Raw genomic sequence first — 18,873 nt, 5'->3', positions numbered from 1 at the left:
TATCACAACATTAACTGGCTATACTCCAATATAAAAAGTTTAAAAATAGATAAAAAGAAAGCTTCCAGCTTGGTAAGATATTATCAAGGGCTTTGGGAGTCAGAGGCCCAGCTGCTGCTGGCCAACAGGCAACCATCAAAGAGCTAGAAGCCAGGCCCCGACTCCCTTCCTGCCAGCACTGAACACTGATGGCTGAAGGTCCTAAGGCAACTCTTAGCAGCTCTCAGCTGCAGGCTTCTCACGGGCCAAACAAGGAGAATATCTGGCCTGCTGGCCTTTCAGTTCATTGTGAAAATGCTTTGGCCACTGAAGAACTGGCAGCTGTCAGATACTAGGTTTGCCACAATCATTTCAGTTAAAGCAGGGCAAAACAGCACCCAAGTGGTAAGCTTCTGTGGTCCTCTGTATGCAGGCTGAGAAAGGAACCTCTCGTCCCCAGACACCCCTGAGCTGCCCTGAGCAGGGAACCGGCTTCCCTCCCACTCTCTAACAAAAGGCTGGGAACTAGGCTGGCCAAGTGGCAGCCCTCCTCCCTGCTGGGTCCCCTGGGGGTAGGCCACCCCCTCATCTGGGCATTTGCGTGTCAAGGCCACATGGAGAAAATGTGATTCCTACCCCTCCCCTACTTCTGCCATCAGAGACTGAAGTTATTCATAGCTCTGTTCTGCAGGTGTGAGTGTGTTCAGTGGGAGCAGGGGACACAAGGCCAGAAATTGGGGTGCTGGGTTGCAGAACGGTTACTGTCTACTCAGTGCCAGGCACTTTCAGTTTTGCCATGCATGTTCTAATTTAGTGCTATAATCTTACAGCACGGGTCTGGAAGTCAAAAGTCCACAAAGGGTCACGCAAGTCTAGAGCACGGCATCAGCAGAGCTGATTGCTCCCAGAGGCTCCGAGGAAACTCTTCTTCTTGGTCTCATCCAGCTTCTAGAGCCTGCCTGCATCTTTTGGCTCATGGCCCCCTCCCAACAATCACACCCCTCTGGCCTCTGCTTTTGATCTCCCATCTTCTCTGCCTCTGCCTCTCCCGCCTCCCTCTTGTGTATGTAAGGACCCTTGTGATGACACGGCCACCTGTATAACCCTGGAGAGTCACCCCATCTCAAGGTCCTTAATATTTATTTATTAGTTGCGGCATATGGGATCTTTTGCTGTCATGCGCAGACTCTCTAGTTGTGGCACCAGAATGCACAGGCTAAGTAGTTGCAGGCTTAGTTGCCCCAGGGCATTTGGGATCTTTGTTCGGTAACCAGGGATCGAACCAGCGTCCTTTGCATTGAAAGGCAGATTCTTCAACCACTGAACCACTAGGGAAGTCCCTCTCAAGGGACTTAAAATCACATTTGCAAAGTCTCTTCTGCAACTTAAAGGAACAGTCACAGGTTCCAGAGAGCAGGACATGGACATGTTGGCAGGGGTGGAGGGACATTATTCTCCATCCACTTGCTACGCCTACTGTAACTCTAGGAGATGACTATTGTTGTCTTCACTTAACAGATAAGAGACTGAGGTGTGGGGGAGGTTCAGCTAACAAGTGGGAGAGCTGGGATTCGAACTGAAGGTAGCCCAGCTCCAGAGCTTTCCCCTCTGGGGAGAAAGGCATGAGGCTACTAGAGTGGGAGAGGCCTGGAGCCCCGCCACTGTGGCATCTGGCAGACGGTAGCCCCTGGCTGAGTTCTGGAACCTTAGGGAGTTTCCTGGGTAGGTGGCACAGGGCACGTTTCTGCCCTGGGTCCTCAGTCCGGAGACCTGGGTTCTAAGTGCAGCCCTGCCTCCAATGCCCTGGGAGATCAGGGACACTGGGCAGATTCCTCCACTCTTGGGTTTCCTCATCTGGAGATGGGGGTGGAGAGAGGCTGATCTCAAAATCCTCTCCGCTTGCATGCTCACAGGTTCTACGACCCAGGCCTTGTCGGCGACCTGGTGTTGGGGGTGTCACACCTTCCAGGAGAAATCTTAGAAAATGTCACTGCAAACACCAATGAACACACAGCACTGACTTCCCTGGGTCTGTCCTCCAACCACCCCCATTTTTGTCTTCATTTTACTGATAGGAAACCAAACTCAGATTGCATACCGGGCTCATGAGCTTCCTCCAGGATTTTGCAAGTTGAAGGCAAAAATGAATGAAATAAGAGAACAGGCTCCTGCTGCTAGCAGTCCAGAGGTCCTTCCTCGACATCAGCCATCCCTCAGGGATGGTGTCCATTCTCACTTGTGTGGGATGCAAGGTCAAAATGAACAATGCAAAGATCTATGTATCCCATTTAAGCGACTGTCCTTTATTCTGAGATTATGCCCTTTTTAGGTGTTAAAAAATCTTTTTTATTTGTCCATGCCTCTCCACTTGAGGGATCTTAGCTCCCTAACCAGAGATGGAATCCAGACCCTTGGCAGGGAAAGCCCTTAATCCTAATCACTGGATCGCCAGGGAAGTTCTTTAAAAAATAATCTTGGAATTTCCATGGGAGGATAAGTGGTTATGACTTTGCCTTCCAATGTAGAGGGTGTACCAATCTCTGGTCAGGGAGCTAAGATTCCACATGCCTCATGGCCATAAAACCAAAACATAAAACAGAAGCAATATTGTAACAAATTCAATAGAGACTTGAAAAAAAATCGATTTGGAAGAGATTACGGTTGGTTACAGTTGATGGTAGGGTTTGGGTCAGGTTGGGAGTGGCGGTGCGTAAGATGACAAAATGAAAAGTTGGCAACTCTGTGTTGGTCTCTAGAATGTGTTTGGAAATGTTAGACATCTCAAAGTCTGGGGGCCCCTGAGTACCGTCCTCTCTCTGGAAATGTTAGACATCTCAAAGTCTGGGGGCCCCTGAGTACCGTCCTCTCTCTCCCCAGGCAGCCTCCAAGCACAAGGTTACCTTTGCTTTCCAGTCTGGGAGGTCTGCGAGGGCCTGGAGCGAGGTGGGGATGAGAGAAAGATGGGACAGCCTTGATGGGAGCAACCTCTGCTGCCTTTGTGAAGTTGGGGCAGGGTGGGGGTGAGATAATCACCCTGGAATGCGAGGAGCCAGCAGGGGAGAATACCTCTTGAGTGGAGGAGTCCCGGCCGTCCTTGGCAGCCTCTGTGTTTTTCCTCCTTCCTTCCTCTCACCCGCTGCGATGGCACAATGGACAATGGGAGGCACACAATCCCCACAGAGGAGATGGGCCGGTACCGCTGACCCCCGACTCTGGGGACCTGCACGCCTGTACACACCCCCTCCCACCCCTGCTGGAACTCTTGATCCCTGGCCCTGCAGCCCCCGGAGCTTCCTGTTTGCCTGCTCTATTTGTCTGGCCCCAGGGACAGAGCTGATCCTTGAACTCTGAGTTCCACATCGCCAGGACCAGTGAGCAGCGGCAAGGCCTGGGCTGGGCTTATCAGCCTCTTAGCCCAGCCCTGCCTGGACACATAAATAGGCTGGGGGAGAGCTGGCTGATTAGACTGCTGGCCATTGAGGTAAGTGCTGCTACCCGCTCCCCAGCTCTAGGCATTTGAGGCTCTGGGATGCTGGCCCGAGCCTCTACCCCAGGCTGGGGGCTCTGGACCCCTGGCCCTCCCCACCCTGTGCCCCGCCTCCTCCTCCCGGCTGGAGTGAGTAGAGGGTGCACGGGCTCCTTCAAGCCCTGCTCAGCTGGGCTCCTCTTCTCCTCCAGGTCACCCACATCCCTTCAAGATGAAAGCCGTGGTGCTGACCTTGGCTGTGCTCTTCCTGACGGGTAGGTGCCCCTAACCTAGGGAGCCAACCACTGGGGGGAGCCTTCTCCCTGAACCCCTGCAGACCACCCTCCTGGGCCCAGGGAGTAGAATTACTCCCTTGCAGCCCTCTCCCCTGCCAAGCACTTCTGCTCAGATCCCGGCCCAGAGCTGGTCTGATCTGGGTCTCCCCTCTTCCTCGCAGGAAGCCAGGCTCGGCATTTCTGGCAGCAAGATGACCCCCAGTCATCCTGGGATCGGGTGAAGGATTTTGCCACCGTGTATGTGGAAGCAATCAAGGATAGTGGCAGAGACTATGTGGCCCAATTCGAAGCCTCCGCTTTGGGAAAACAGCTCAAGTAAGAACCTGCTTGTGCCTGGGGCAGGGCTCGGGGGTGTCAGTGCTGGGGGATGGAGAAGCCTGTGGGAAGAAGCAGCCAGATTGGCCCAATCCCCACCTCCTATCTGATGGGCCCCATAGAAGCAAGGAGTGGGATCCACAAGCAGGATCAGGGCCCCCCAGCAAGGGACAGACCAGCGCTGTCTGGTCAGTATTCTCCGCGCTGCACTCCGCCCCTGCCTGTTCTTAACTCCCTTCTCAGCTCCAGCCAGCAACAGAGACGGCTGTCTTCAGAGAGGAGAATGGGCTGGAAGAGTAGAGACTAGGTCCTTAAAAGGCCCACCTTTGGGGACAGACAGGATCGGGCACCAAAACCAGCTCCAGCTCTGTCTCCTTCTAACTCCTCCATCCATCTGGTCAATGGGATGCAGTGGGGAGTGGGGGGGGGGGGGGAGGGGGGAGACCGTGGGTGGGAGACTCCAGGCTAAGGATCTGTCCCCAGCTACCCCACGTTCAGGCACAGGTGTGCCCAGGTCTCACACGGGGCAAGCACGGGCGCTGGGCTGCAGCTCTGGGGGTAGCCAGGGGGCCCGGGAGGTTTAGCCTGAGCCCTCCTCTCTCTCCCCTTTCAGCCTGAAACTCCTGGACAACTGGGACACCCTGGCCAGCACGTTGTCCAAAGTGCGGGAACAGCTGGGCCCGGTGACCCAGGAGTTCTGGGACAACCTGGAAAAGGAGACAGCGTCGCTGAGGCAGGAGATGCACAAGGACCTGGAGGAGGTGAAGCAGAAGGTGCAGCCCTACCTGGACGAGTTCCAGAAGAAGTGGCACGAGGAGGTGGAGATCTACCGCCAGAAGGTGGCGCCGCTGGGCGAGGAGTTTCGCGAGGGCGCGCGCCAGAAGGTGCAGGAGCTGCAGGACAAGCTGAGCCCGCTGGCCCAGGAGCTCCGCGACCGCGCGCGCGCCCACGTGGAGACGCTGCGGCAGCAGCTGGCGCCCTACAGCGACGACCTGCGCCAGCGGCTGACCGCGCGCCTGGAGGCGCTCAAGGAGGGCGGCGGCAGCCTGGCCGAGTACCACGCCAAGGCCAGCGAGCAGCTGAAGGCGCTGGGCGAGAAGGCCAAGCCGGCGCTGGAGGACCTCCGCCAGGGCCTGCTGCCCATGCTGGAGAGCCTCAAGGTCAGCATCCTGGCCGCCATCGACGAGGCCTCCAAGAAGCTGAACGCCCAGTGAGACACCTCGGGCTGCCCCCCTGGCCATCACTTCGGTTTCTTAGAATAAACATTTCCGGAGTGGAACACGTGTGATGGGTTGTAATTTTTTTTTGTTGTTGAAGATTCAATGATGATTTTTAAACAATAAGTTTTCCAAAAGCCAAAAATTCTGTTTGGGGAGAATGGGTATGGGGGGATCCTGGAGGGGCCTCCAGGGGGCGGTGGTCAGGGACACCTGATGATGTCCCAGTGGAGTCCTGAGCTCCAAACACTGGCCTCTCAAGGCCTTGATGTTACAGGGCCTGCTTGTCTGGGGTCTGAAGAGTGGGCTAGGAGACGCTCTTTCATTAGAGGCCCAAACAGTAAGGAAATAGAGGACCAGGCAAAGTGACAGATGATCCAATGCAGGCACCCTGAAAGAGCTTCAAGCAGGAAGTAGTGGCTTTACTGGGAGAAGTGGGCTCCCTGTCCCCAGCGTTTCCCCCGCAGGGGACATAGTTCCGCAGCCCTCCTGCTCAAGGGCAGCTGAGGTTGGAGGGACCTTAATGAGTCTATGGACCTGAAGGTTCCCATAGTAACCTTCCTGTGGTTCCTTCCTAGGGCAGGTTCAAATGAAGGGCTTGGTGCTTGCTCCTTCCTCCCTTATTAATTCAAAATGTACTTTAACAAACACATGCTTTTTCACCAGGGCCTCTTGCCACTCCTCACACTCCCACCCAGCTCCAGAACAGCTGCTGTTTCCTCAGGCCCAGCAGTGCCAGCCCCATCCTCGGGGCTCCAAGCCTGCCAGCCCCTATTTTCTGACCTAAGAAAAATAATCACCACCTTTTGCAAGTAACGAGCCCATTCTAATCTCCAAGCTGCTTTCATATCCATCATCTCACTGTATGCTTTCCCAGATCCTGGGTAGAATAAATGGGTGGTATGGATGCAGAAGCTGGAGCTTGGACATGTGAACTCATTTCCAAGACTAAACAGCAGGATGGGCCAGGTTGCCCTTTCTAAAGCTATGTGCTCCTGAGCATCCGTGATTATTAAAAAAAAAAAAAAAATTTGGCCAGGCATTCAAGTTTGTATGTAATTGAGTGTTCCCAGCAGCTTGTGCCTTTAAGATCTGCAAAGGTCTGGGCAGTGCACTCAGGGGGCTTCTCTTTCCCTCTCCTCTCAGGACCTTTGCCCTTGGTGCTGGATAATCTACCCCTCCTCCATCTCCAGTGTATCTTAACTGCATAAAGGAGTGGGCTTTTTTAGTTCCTAACCATTTGAGCTATGTTGTAACAACAGTAGGAGTAACTACGCCTTTTTCTGAGTCAGTTGAGCAGAATATGGCAGCTCACCTGGGCTTGAGGTCAAGCTCTGCTGTTTGCTGACTCAGTGACACTGGGCAAGTGCCTTCACACTTGGGAGCCTCAGTCTTATCACTGGAAGAGCAGGGAGGGGAGCTGCTCAGGTAGTCTGTGGTTCTGGAACTCTCCTGCATGAACATCTGACGGGTGGTGGGGACACAAGGGCTGCAGCCTGTGTTGGGTGACCTTGGGCTCCTCCTCAATTCCCAGGACACGGGCTCCCACTCCAGTCTTGGCCCCAAGGGGACAGTCAGCTCAGCCTGTGGTGACAAGGGCAGCCATTTGCCAGGTGCCTTGGAGGTGCCAGGTGCCATGCACGCTCTCAGTTCCTTCCTTCATTCTCAGCAGACCTACGATGGATCATGTATCATTGTGCCCACTTTACAGGTAAGAAACTGAGGCTGTATGAAGCGACAGAGCCAAGACTAGAGCCCAGGTGTATCTTACTTTAACCACCACCCTCGGCCTCCTTCCCCCAAGTGCGGTTGTGGGGGGTGGGGGGGCATGCAGCCCAGGCAGTGCCCATCCACTCCAGAATTTTGATGAACACACACAGTCTCAACTCTGATAGTGACATAAAATGCCAGGTGCAAGGCCTGGCACAGAGCACACACTCTATCATGCTACACAGCACTTGAAACTTTATCAAACTCTTGCCAGACCTAGTGTCCCCTTTGCTCCTTCACACCAAACTGTCCACGCAGGCAGGCTAGGGAAGGTCATTCCTACCTTGCTCCACCCAGCTGCTAAGAGGTGGCTGGGGCACCAGCCCCAGGCCTGCTTGAGTTGGAGGCAGTCCCGAGCCCGCCCACAGAAGAACCCCAGCGCATTCTCAGCCCAAACATACATGGCCCGTGCAGGACACCCCACTCACAGCAGTTTCTCATCCAGCTTTATTGGCAGGCCAGCACATTAGGGTGGGCCAGGTCTGGGGTGGGGTGGGAGGGCACTGAGAATGCTGCTCTTGTAAGTGAACTTTGGGGGCAGCCCTGGGAGGCTCCTGGACCCAAGGAGCTAGTAGGATGGATAGACAGGTGGACTTGGGGTACTGAGATCTCAGACGGCCTCAGGGTGGAGACTGTGTGGGGCTGGAGGCAGATTCCCAGAAGTCACTGGAACTTGCCCTTGAACGAGCTCCAGTAGTCTTTCAGGGAGCTGAAGCTCTTAGTCATCCAGTCTCTGGAGGTCAAAAAAGAGGGGAGCAGATGGGGTGGGGGTGAGAGTTGTCTCTGGGCAGTGACAACTATGGGGCTCCCACCCTCCCCCCACTGGCGCTCCCCCCACCCTCTCAACCCCACCCAGCAATGCCCCAAGACCTCAGGCTGGGACCCCCTATAGCTGCACCCCAGGAAAGGATGCCGAGGGTCATGATGGGAACCCAACCAAGGTCACCCGGACTTTCTCCAGCTGCAGGCAGACGGTGGATCTGAAGCAAGCTGGAGAGGAGTGACTGATTTGGGAGATGTGTAAGGTCAGGACTGCCGTTCTAGTGGGGGCAAGTGATGCCCCCTAGAATTGTACATTCTGGTGGCTCAGGTGGTGTGGGGCAGAGCGAGGCAGTCTCTCGTTTGGACAGTCATCAGAGGGTTGATTAGCTGTATGATCTGGGGCAGGTCACTTGGTTAAGTGAGCCTTGGTTTTCTTATCTGCAAAATGGTGAAAATAATATCTACTCCACAGTGGGTCTAGAGGACTAAAAGTGTTAGTGAACACCTCTGCTATGGAAATGCCAATGCAGATGGAGTGGAGGCGGGGAAGGTGGGTGGGGATAGCAGAGGCCTGATGGGCAGGGGCGAGGCGGGAGAAGAAGGACCAACTTTTGCTCACATGTGCCCGAGGACTTGAAACAAGTCAGACACACACACGCACACAGGCACACACACACAGGCACAGATACGCACATACACACACAGGCACACACACGCACACAGGCACACTGGGCTGAAATTGAGTTTCTGCTAAGTCGCTTCAGTCGTGTCTGACTCTGTGCGACCCCATAGACTGCAGCCCACCAGGCTCCCCCGTCCCTGGGGTTCTCCAGGCAAGAACACTGGAATGGTTGCCATTTCCTTCTCCAATGCATGAAAGTGAAAAGTGAAAGTGAAGTCGCTCAGTCGTGCCTGACTCAGCGACCCCATGGACTGCAGCCTACCAAGCTCCTCCGTCCATGGGATTTTCCAGGCACGAGTACTGGGGTGGGCTGCCATTGCCTTCTCTGGAAATTGAGTTGGGTGGGGCCAAACCTCCAACCAGATTATCAGGAAAGGAAAATGGAAGTGAGGGCAAAGTGGGAGAAAGAGGGACGACAGAGGGAGGAGAGGCAGGATGCAGTGCCCCTGCATCATCTCTCCCTGCGAGGGAGCCTGCTTTACGAGAGAAAGTAAGCTCAGAGAGGCACAGCCCCCTGCCAAGCGTCTGGCAGAGCTGGGGCAGGTAGGGCTGGGGGCGGGGACGTGAGGGCATACCTGGTCTTCTGAACCACATCCTTGGCAGTTGTGGTGGCCTCCTTCACATAGCCCTTCATTTTGTCCAGAAGGGATCCCTCCTCGGCCTTGGTAGCTTCTATGAGGAGAGCAGGACTGAGTGGGGTGGATCAGCCTCTGGGGAACCTTTGGCTCCTGCCCAGCTCCCATCGGGGCCCTGCATTCCCCAGCCACCTGCCAAACTGCCCCGTCCCTGCCCCCAGCCCCATCCCCTCCAGCTGCTTACCAGGCAAGACCAGGAGCGCCAGGAAGGCAGCCACAAGGAGCAGCCGGGGCTGCATGGCACCTTGGTTCCTGCAGGGAAGGGTCCTGTGAGCCATTCCTCAAGTCCCACCCCCTCCACCACCACCAGGCCACCCTCCCTGGGGAGATGCGGTGGCCCCTAAAGCAGGGCCTGAGCCGGTTCAAGTCGGGAGGAGAGAGGGCTAATATGGGGGAGGCTATGGGCTTTCAGACAGGGGACTGGGGGACCCAGGGCAGAGAGAGCGAGAGGGGGCATGGAGCAGGAACCCCCCAGACCAGGAATCAAGACACCTGGATTCTGTCCACTAAAACGCTGAGTGGCTCTGAGTGACTCTCTGCCCTCTCCAGGGCTCAGGTTTTCTGTCTGGGGCACAACTGGGGTGTCTGAGTCTTCTAATCCTAAACATGCAGAGTGAGCAGAAAATGGAGCCAGTTGCAATCCCAGCTCCACCACTAGGCTCTGTGTAGCCTTGGGCAAGTGACCTTCCCCTAGGGACCTCGGTCTCCCCAGAATGCCCGGGGAGAGGCACTCATCAAGCCTTAAGGCTTCCTCAGCTCTACAAGCACTTCTCCAGGCTTTGCTGGCTGGGCTGGGCACAGAACCCCACCTGCCCCTCCCCATCCTGCTCTCCTTCTCCCCCCAACCCCCCAGGGAGCCTTACCTGGAGCGGCTGCTTCTTGGGATGAACTGCAAGAGGGTTCGGACCTGTTTTATATTATCCCCAGGACACAGGGCAGTGTGAGGGCCCAGGCAACCGGGCAAAGGTCACCTGCTGATCAATCTAGACCAGGCCCTGACAGAGGGTAGCCAGAGGCACCCAGGCCCGCTGGGAGTTGGGAAATCTCTAGAAAGCTGAGGGTGCCCACCCTGCTCTCCGCTACCCCTATGGCTTGGAACTGGGGTTACCCCATTCCTTCTGAGCAGCCTGGTTCCCCAGGGAAAGGCTGGTGAGTTGGGAGAAGGGATTGGGGGACAAACCTCATCCATCCCTTTGCCCTTGGTTTCAGGTCCTTCCCCACTTTAAGCCCTTCCAACAGCCTGCAAGGTGGGGGTGATGTGAGAGGGGGATTGGCTTCTTCAGGCTGGGCACAACTCAGCTGGCTGGGCTGGGGTGTCCAGAGTGAAGTCACAGAAGGCCTGTGGGCAGGGGCTTGTGCAGAGGTGGGACACAGTTGAGTGCCCACAGCCCCCTCCCCAGGATCTCCGTCTCTGAGCTTCAGTCCCGGGTGCAGCTGACCCGGAAGCCTCTTTGAACTGTTTGATCCCAGAGCAGGGGGTGGTGGAGGAAGGTCAAAGGCTGCTGAGCCCCAGGCCTTTATCCTACCACTCCCTCTCCTCACCTTGCCCTCTGGACCCACTGATAACGTCCCCAGGGGGCAGGATATGTGCTCCTGGTTGAGGCCCTACCCTGACTGTGCCGTTGGGCCTGAGGCCAGCACTGAATACCTCTCGACCTCAGGCCTCAACCTCCTCAGCTTGGAGATACCAGTCCCCGTAGTGCCCTGGCTGGGCAGACAACTGGAAGCAACCAAGTTTGTGGTGTGGCCGGTCTAGCGGAGAGAGGGGCCAGACAAGCTCTAAGGGGCAGTAGGCTGTCCAGCATAGGTCTGGGCCCTTCCCAGGGTGAAGTGTCCCCTGGGCCCACACTGGGAGCTGTAGCCTGGATGGCAGGATCAGGGGGCTCTGTCTTCTGGATGTGAAGACTTCAGAGTCAAGAAAATCTCAGTTTAAATGATGCTTTTGGCACTTATTCATATGACCCAGGGCCAGAGAGCTAACATCTCAGTGCCTTGATGTTCTCCTCTGTAAAATGGGCCTAGACCTCTGATATGCTAGGATTGTAAAAGTGAAAGGGTTAGTCGGCCACTTGTATCCGACTCTTTATGACCACATGGATTGTAAATCACCAGGCTTCTCTGTCCATGAGATTCTCCAGGCATAATACTGGAATGGTTGGCCATTTCCTCCTCCAGGGGATCTTCCAGACCCGAGGATGGAATCCAGGTCTCTTGTATTGTAGGTGGATTCTTTACCAGCCGAGCCAGCAGGGAAGGCCAGAATTCTTGTGAAATATACATGAAATAGGTACAAAGTCCATGAAGGGGACTCGATAAATCTCTCCTCCTTTCTCCCAAACACCTGTTCCTTCCTCAGACAGCATAGTCTAAAGTCAGGATGAGCCTCCAATGTAGAAATAGGGCTTTTGGCAGGTGGCCTTCTTCTCAAGAAGAAGGAACTAAACATACCCTGTGAAACCAGAGGCCCAATAAAGTGACCTGGCCCTACCTTCAGAATTCTTTATCTGTGGCTGGAACTTGAAATTTCTCCGTAGAGATTTGTTCCTTTGACTGAGACCTGGTTATCTGTAAAACTGCAAATAGATTCCTGTGAAGTAGATATTATTAACCCCATTTTATAGGTAGAAACCTAAGGCAGGGCTGGAGACATACCCAGGTGCCAATATTCCATCCACAGCAGAGTTGGGAACCAGAATCCAGGTCTTCTAATACGCACACTGAGACCAAACTGCATGGAGAGATGAGACCCTTGGAGGTTTATCAGGCACTCAGAGTGCATCCGTTTCAGCCTCTCTGAGCACAGACTGTGGTGATGGGGTGGGGAGGAGAGGAAGGTGATTGGGAGGTCCTGAAGGATTTGGGGAAATCAGATTGATTATATTCTTTGCAGCCAAAGATGGAGAAGCTCTATACAGTCAGCAAAAACAAGACCAGGAGCTGACTGTGGCTCAGATCATGAACTCCTTATTGCCAAATTCAGACTTAAATTGAAGAAAGTAGGGAAAACCACTAGACCATTCAGGTATGACCCAAATCAAATCCCTTATGATTATACAGTGGAAGTGAGAAATAGATTTAAGGGCCTAGATCTGATAGATAGAGTGCCTGATGAACTATGGAATGAGGTTCATGACACTGTACAGGAGACAGGGATCAAGACCATCCCCATGGAAAAGAAATGCAAAAAAGCAAAATGGCTGTCTGGGGAGGCCTTACAAATAGATGTGAAAAGAAGAGAAATGAAAAGCAAAGGAGAAAAGGAAAGATATAAGCATCTGAATGCAGAGTTCCAAAGACTAGCAAGAAGAGATAAGAAAGCCTTCCTCAGCGATCAATGCAAAGAAATAGAGGAAAACAACAGAATGGGAAAGACTAGAGATCTCTTCAAGAAAATTAGAGATACCAAGGGAACATCTCATGCAAAGATGAGCTCGATAAAGGACAGAAATGGTATGGACCTAACAGAAGCAGAAGATATTAAGAAGAGGTGGCAAGAATACACAGAAGAACTGTTCAAAAAAGATCTTCATGTCCCAGATAATCATGATGGTGTGATCACTCACCTAGAGCCAGACCTCCTGGAATGTGAAGTCAAGTGGGCCTTAGGAAGCATCACTACGAACAAAGCTAGTGGAGGTGATGGAATTCCAGTTGAGCTATTTCAAATCCTGAAAGATGATGCTGTGAAAGTGCTGCACTCAATATGCCAGCACATTTGGAAAACTCAGCAGTGGCCACAGGACTGGAAAAGGTCAGTTTTCATTCCAATCCCAAAGAAAGGCAATGCCAAAGAATGCTCAAACTACTGCACAATTGCACTCATCTCACACGCTAGTAAAGTAATGCTCAAAATTCTCCAAGCCAGGCTTCAGCAATACGTGAACCGTGAACTTCCAGATGTTCAAGCTGGTTTTAGAAAAGGCAGAGGAACCAGAGACCAAATTGCCAACATCCGCTGGATCATCGAAAAAGCAAAAGAGTTCCAGAAAAACATGTATTTCTGCTTTATTGACTATGCCAAAGCCTTTGACTGTGTGGATCACAATAAACTGTGGAACATTCTGAAAGAGATGGGAATACCAGACCACCTGACCTGCCTCTTGAGAAATTTGTATGCAGGTCAGGAAGCAACAGTTAGAACTGGACAAGGAACAACAGACTGGTTCTAAATAGGAAAAGGAGTATGTCAAAGCTGTATATTGTCACCCTGCTTATTTAACTTCTATGCAGAGTATATCATGAGAAACGCTGGGATGGATGTAGCACAAGCTGGAATCAAGATTGCCAGGAGAAATCTCAATAACCTCAGATATGCAGATGACACCACCCTTATGGCAGAAAGTGAAGAGGAACTAAAAAGCCTCTTGATGAAAGTGAAAGAGGAGAGTGAAAAAATTGGCTTAAAGCTCAACATTCAGAAAACAAAGATCATGGCATCCAGTCCCAGCACTTCATGGGAAATAGATGGGGAAACAGTGGGAACAGTGTCAGACTTTATTTTTTGGGGCTCCAAAATCACTGCAGATGGTGACTGCAGCCATGAAATTAAAAGATGCTTACTCCTTGGAAGGAAAGTTATGACCAACCTAGATAGCATATTCAAAAGCAGAGACATTACTTTGCCAACAAAGGTTCATCTAGTCAAGGCTATGGTTTTTCCTGTGGTCATGTATGGATGTGAGAGTTGGACTGTGAAGAAGGCTGAGCGCCAAAGAATTGATGCTTTCGAACTGTGGTGTTGGAGAAGACACTTGAGAGTCCCTTGGGCTGCAAGGAGATCCACCCAGTCCATTCTGAAGGAGATCAGCCCTGGGATTTCTTTGGAAGGAATGATGCTAAAGCTGAAACTCCAGTACTTTGGCCACCTCATGCAAAGAGTTGACTCATTGGAAAAGACTGTGATGCTGGGAGGGATAGGGGGCAGGAGGAGAAGGGGACGACAGAGGATGAGATGGCTGGATGGCATCACTGACTCGATGGACATGAGTCTGAGTGAACTCCGGGAGTTGGTGATGGACAGGGAGGCCTGGTGTGCTGCGATTCATGGGGTCGCAGAGTCGGACACGACTGAGCGACTGAACTGAACTGAACTGAACTGAAGGATTTGGACTTTGGGGAAGGTAGAGGGCAGCCTTGTCCACTTCCCTCTTCGTTCTGAAATGTTCCTTCTCCCCAGAAGTGAGGGTCACAGTGGGAATCCAGATTCCAGGCTAGGCTGGGGCATGCTGGGTTGAACTGGCTGGAGCCCTTGGCCCTGGTTCCTCCAACTCTCCTTCCATGTGTGTGGAGCCTCTGGAGGAGGCCGCCCTCTCTCTCCTGAGTGGCAATGGGCCAGTGAGCCCAGGGAGGTCAGAAGATGTGGGCAGAGAGACCTAGCGGTGTGGTGTCAAGCTGGGTAGAGAACCGGAGAGTGTGGGCCTCTGCAGCTGGGTTGAGACATGCCCTGGGGCCTGGGACCTTATCTCATTCCAAGGGCTTGGCCTCTGTGTGCCTGTGCCCCTCCCAGCAGCTCCAGGTGGGTCTCAGTAGGGTGATCTGAGGAAGGGTCTGATCAGTGGCCCAGCCTAAGCTGCCTCTCCTTCCCTTCTTCTCTCCCTCCCCCCAGCATAGCTCCCCTGGGATGAGGACGCTGTTCCAGCCATGGCCCCCATACCTGGTAATGGGCAGGGAGGAGGGGCAGGGAGGAGAAGGTCTGACCAGCTGGGGCCAAAAGTGGTCGTCTAGGGTTAAATCTGGAGACTTGATAATTCTGTGTGTAATCATGGACTTCTACACTACGAAGGGAAGTTTTTGTTTTTTATTCTGAAGTTACTAAAGACCGAGGTTTACAAAGCATATTACACGACACTTTTCTATGCGATATTCTAACTTGTGTGTGTGTTTAGTTGTGAAAACATTTTGTAATGCTGCATTCTAGTTCTGATTTAGTTTATGTTAAAATTGAGTCCTCGAACTTGCCAAACAGGCATGCTGTGAGCGAGCTTGCTTGGAATGAGTTTTCTTGGTTTTTCAGCTGACGGTGAAGGTGGCCAGGCCTCTGGACCAGCTGAATTTGTGTAGCTTTCAAGTGCTTCCTCTGTGTCCCACCCCTTGAACCTTTGAGCCATGCTAGGAGGTAACTTCTGGAGAAGGAAATGGCAACCCACTCCAGTGTTCTTGCCTGGAGAATCCCAGGGACGGGGGGGAGCCTCATGGGCTGCTGTCCATGGGGTCGCACAGAGTTGGACACGACTGAAGCGACTTAGCATCAGGGTTAGACTAAATCTCTCTGCTTCCACTTGTGTGCGAGTGAGGCTTAGCTCACGAGCCTCTGTGGCCCATGCCCCTGCCGCAAGGCTGGATTGGGCAGAGTTGACTCAGCCCTGCCAGCCAGAGGCCCTGGTTCACCATGGCCTTCTGCGCTGGAAGTTCCTCCTAGTGTCTCACCCAGATCTTCCCACCCGGGAGACACCCCCTTTGAGCTCTGCCCTGGGTGGACGGCCAGTGTGGAGCAAACATGGGCACCTGTGTCCATGTGATTTGCCCGTCCCTGGCTGGGCCTGAGTCGTTCCCTCCTGCTTCTGGGCTTGGGCTGCCCACCGGTTTGATCTCTGTTGAGGGGGCAGGAGGGTGGCCATAGGTGATGCTAGACTCTCAGCCTCATTACCTCATTGACCATTAGGTCTGTCTGTTATACAGATAAGGAGATTGAGGCTCAGAAAGGGATATGGTTCACCCAACGTCACACAGCCCTTTGTGCCCATCCATGTGGGCATGCCCTAACTCATAGGGCCAGGGTCTACTGGAGCTGTGGGCACTCACATCCTTTCCATCAGCAGCTCAAACAATCTAAGACAGGGCACAGTTCAATTCAGTCACTCAGTCGTGTCCGACTCTTTGCAACCCCATGGACTGCAGCACGCTAGCCTCCATGTCCATCACCAACTCCCGGTGTTTACTCAAACTCATGTCCATTGAGTCGGTGATGCCATCCAACCATCTCATCCTCTGTCGTCCCCTTCTCTTCCCACCTTCAACCTTTCCCAGCATCAGGGTCTTTTCAAATGAAGGGGCACAGGGGTCTCTCATTCTCTGCCACACCCCAGAACTAACCTGTTCACAGACTGATACACAGCATGCCCCCCGGGACTTCCTCGGCTGTCCGGTGGTCAAGACTCTGCACTTTCACTCCAGGGAGCACAGGTTCCATCTCTGGTTGTGGAACTAAGAGCCCGCATGCCGGACAATGTGTCCAAAACACAAGCAAAAAAACCCATGATCCCAACCAAGGAGGTCAAACTCAACTGAGAGTCCTTGGTGACTCACCGCCCTCTTCACCTCTGGCCTGGTTGTGGGGAAGGTGTTGGGCCAGATGTGAGCACCTAGCTTGCACCCAGCCCATGCTGGACTGTGCCTGATTTGGGAGTGTCGCAAGGCGGTGGAGTTTTCAGGGGCAAAACATGGCTCATGCTTGATGAGCGCTGACTGTGGGCCAGGTATCGCTCCTGGCATTACACAGATTACCTTCCTGACCCTGAAGTCAAGAGGCATGCACTACTTTATCCCCTACTGAGGAACACACAGGGCTCAGAGAGGTTAAGAAACGTGCCCAAGGTCACACAGTTAGTATGTATGGAGCCCACACACAAACCCAAGGAGTCTGATCCCAGCATTGGAAGCCTTAATAACTACTGTGAGATGGCAGGGGCAGACCAGTGTTGTCTGGTCAGTATTTTCTGCAACGCACTCTTCCCCTTCCTATTCTTAATTCCCTCCTCAGCTCCAGCCAGCAACAGAGGCTGTTTTCAGAAAGGAGAATGGGTTGGAAGAGTAGAGACTAGGTCCTTAAATGGCATGCTTTTGGGGACAGACAGGATCAGGCACCAAAACCAGCTCTGTCTCCTTCTAACTCCTCCATCCATCTGGTCAATGGGATGCAGTGGAGGGGGGAGGGGGGAGGGGGGAGGGGGTGTGTGGAGACCGTGGATGGGAGACGCCAGGCTAAGGATCTGTCCCCAGCTACCCCACGTTCAGGCACAGGTGTGCCCAGGTCTCACACGGGGCAAGCACGGGCGCTGGGCTGCAGCTCTGGGGGTAGCCAGGGGGCCCGGGAGGTTTAGCCTGAGCCCTCCTCTCTCTCCCCTTTCAGCCTGAAACTCCTGGACAACTGGGACACCCTGGCCAGCACGTTGTCCAAAGTGCGGGAACAGCTGGGCCCGGTGACCCAGGAGTTCTGGGACAACCTGGAAAAGGAGACAGCGTCGCTGAGGCAGGAGATGCACAAGGACCTGGAGGAGGTGAAGCAGAAGGTGCAGCCCTACCTGGACGAGTTCCAGAAGAAGTGGCACGAGGAGGTGGAGATCTACCGCCAGAAGGTGGCGCCGCTGGGCGAGGAGTTTCGCGAGGGCGCGCGCCAGAAGGTGCAGGAGCTGCAGGACAAGCTGAGCCCGCTGGCCCAGGAGCTCCGCGACCGCGCGCGCGCCCACGTGGAGACGCTGCGGCAGCAGCTGGCGCCCTACAGCGACGACCTGCGCCAGCGGCTGACCGCGCGCCTGGAGGCGCTCAAGGAGGGCGGCGGCAGCCTGGCCGAGTACCACGCCAAGGCCAGCGAGCAGCTGAAGGCGCTGGGCGAGAAGGCCAAGCCGGCGCTGGAGCACCTCCGCCAGGAAGGTTCAAACAGGAAGGAAATAGAGAACCAGGTCAAGTGACAGATGATCCAGTGCAGGTGCCCTGAAAGAGCTTCAAGCACGAAGTACTGGCTTTGCTGGGAGAATTGGGCTTCCTATCCCCAGCGTTTCCCTCCGGTAGAGGACATTGCTCCCCAGCCCTCCTGCTCAAGGGCAGCTGAGGTTGAAGGGACTTCAGTGAGCCTGTGGACTTGAAGGATTAGGGCAGGTTCAAATGAAGGGCTTGGGGCTTGCTCCTTCCTCCCTTACTAATTCAAAATACACTTTACAAAACTCATAACTTTTCCTTTTTCACCAGGGCCTCTTGCCACTATTCACCCTCCCACTCTGCTCAGGAAAAGCTGCAGTTTCCTTAGGCCCTGCTGTGCCAGCCCCATTCCTGGGGCTCCAGACCTGTCAGCCCCCTTTTTTCTGACCTGAGTCAGAAAAACAATCACCACCTCTTGCAGTAACTAGCATATTCCAGTCTCCAAGAGGCTTTTATATGCATCATTTCACTGCATCCTTTCCCAGATCCTGGGTAGATTAAATGGATGGTATGGATGCGGAAGTTAGAGCATGAAAATGTGAGGTCATTTCCATGATTGAACAGCAGGATGGGCTAGGTTGCCCTTTCTAGACCTATGTACTCCTGAGCATCCGTGATTGTTTTTCTTTAGAAAACAGTTGCTATCCATTCTAGTTTGTATGGACTTGAGTGTTCCCAGCCAGCCCCTTTTCACACTCAGGTACGCACCGCCCCGCTCCCCCCCCACCCCTGCCCCCCTCCCCATGTGCATGCTTGTGGCTTCAAGATCTGCAAAGATCTGGGCAGTGCACTCAAGGGGCTTCCCTTTCCCTCTCCTCTCAAGGCCTTTAGTCCTTGGTACTGGATAATCTACCTCCTCCATCTCCGGTGTATCTTAACTACATAAAGAAATGGGCTTTTTTAGTTCCTAACCATTTGAGCTACGTCAAGCCCAGATATTTGGGTGAGGACATTTTTCAGGTAAGGGTGCAGGGATCCCTGGCAATGTTGGGTCTAAAGAGAAGACCAGGTGGATTTCCAAAAAGAGAGCAGAGGTCTCCTGAGGCAGCTGGATGTC

At 53.7% G+C, this 18,873-nt stretch overlaps 3 protein-coding genes across 6 annotated transcripts; 2 read left to right on the top strand and 1 right to left on the bottom strand.

The window, feature by feature from the left end:
- The first annotated feature begins 3,374 nt into the window (after positions 1-3,374).
- Positions 3,375-5,335, top strand: LOC129628040 (apolipoprotein A-I). Its single transcript, XM_055547463.1, has 4 exons — positions 3,375-3,460; positions 3,658-3,720; positions 3,903-4,056; positions 4,670-5,335. The coding sequence occupies exons 2-4, from the start codon at positions 3,678-3,680 to the stop codon at positions 5,268-5,270; spliced, it is 798 nt and encodes a 265-aa protein (XP_055403438.1). The 5' UTR covers positions 3,375-3,460; positions 3,658-3,677; the 3' UTR covers positions 5,271-5,335.
- Positions 5,336-7,472: 2,137 nt separating this feature from the next.
- On the bottom strand, positions 7,473-10,557 carry LOC129628064 (apolipoprotein C-III-like). Of its 4 annotated transcripts, none has more exons than XM_055547478.1 (5): positions 10,303-10,557; positions 9,986-10,029; positions 9,307-9,374; positions 9,063-9,159; positions 7,473-7,776 (listed from the first exon to the last, which is right to left on the bottom strand). In XM_055547478.1, the coding sequence occupies exons 1-5, from the start codon at positions 10,309-10,311 to the stop codon at positions 7,707-7,709; spliced, it is 288 nt and encodes a 95-aa protein (XP_055403453.1). In that variant the 5' UTR covers positions 10,312-10,557; the 3' UTR covers positions 7,473-7,706. The 4 variants fall into 4 exon arrangements, with proteins under 4 accessions (XP_055403453.1, XP_055403454.1, XP_055403455.1 ...); XM_055547479.1 differs by having other exon boundaries at positions 9,063-9,156; XM_055547480.1 differs by having other exon boundaries at positions 9,986-10,011.
- Positions 10,558-17,252: 6,695 nt separating this feature from the next.
- Positions 17,253-17,824, top strand: LOC129628060 (apolipoprotein A-I-like). The gene has a single exon (XM_055547477.1). The coding sequence runs from the start codon at positions 17,378-17,380 to the stop codon at positions 17,807-17,809; it is 432 nt and encodes a 143-aa protein (XP_055403452.1). The 5' UTR covers positions 17,253-17,377; the 3' UTR covers positions 17,810-17,824.
- Positions 17,825-18,873: the final 1,049 nt, after the last annotated feature.

The sequence above is a fragment of the Bubalus kerabau genome, chromosome 15 (genome assembly GCF_029407905.1).
Source record: "Bubalus kerabau isolate K-KA32 ecotype Philippines breed swamp buffalo chromosome 15, PCC_UOA_SB_1v2, whole genome shotgun sequence".
NCBI classification, from domain to species: domain Eukaryota; kingdom Metazoa; phylum Chordata; class Mammalia; order Artiodactyla; family Bovidae; genus Bubalus; species Bubalus kerabau.
Note: the sequence above shows the minus strand (reverse complement) of the source record. Positions and strands in the feature narration are given on the sequence as shown.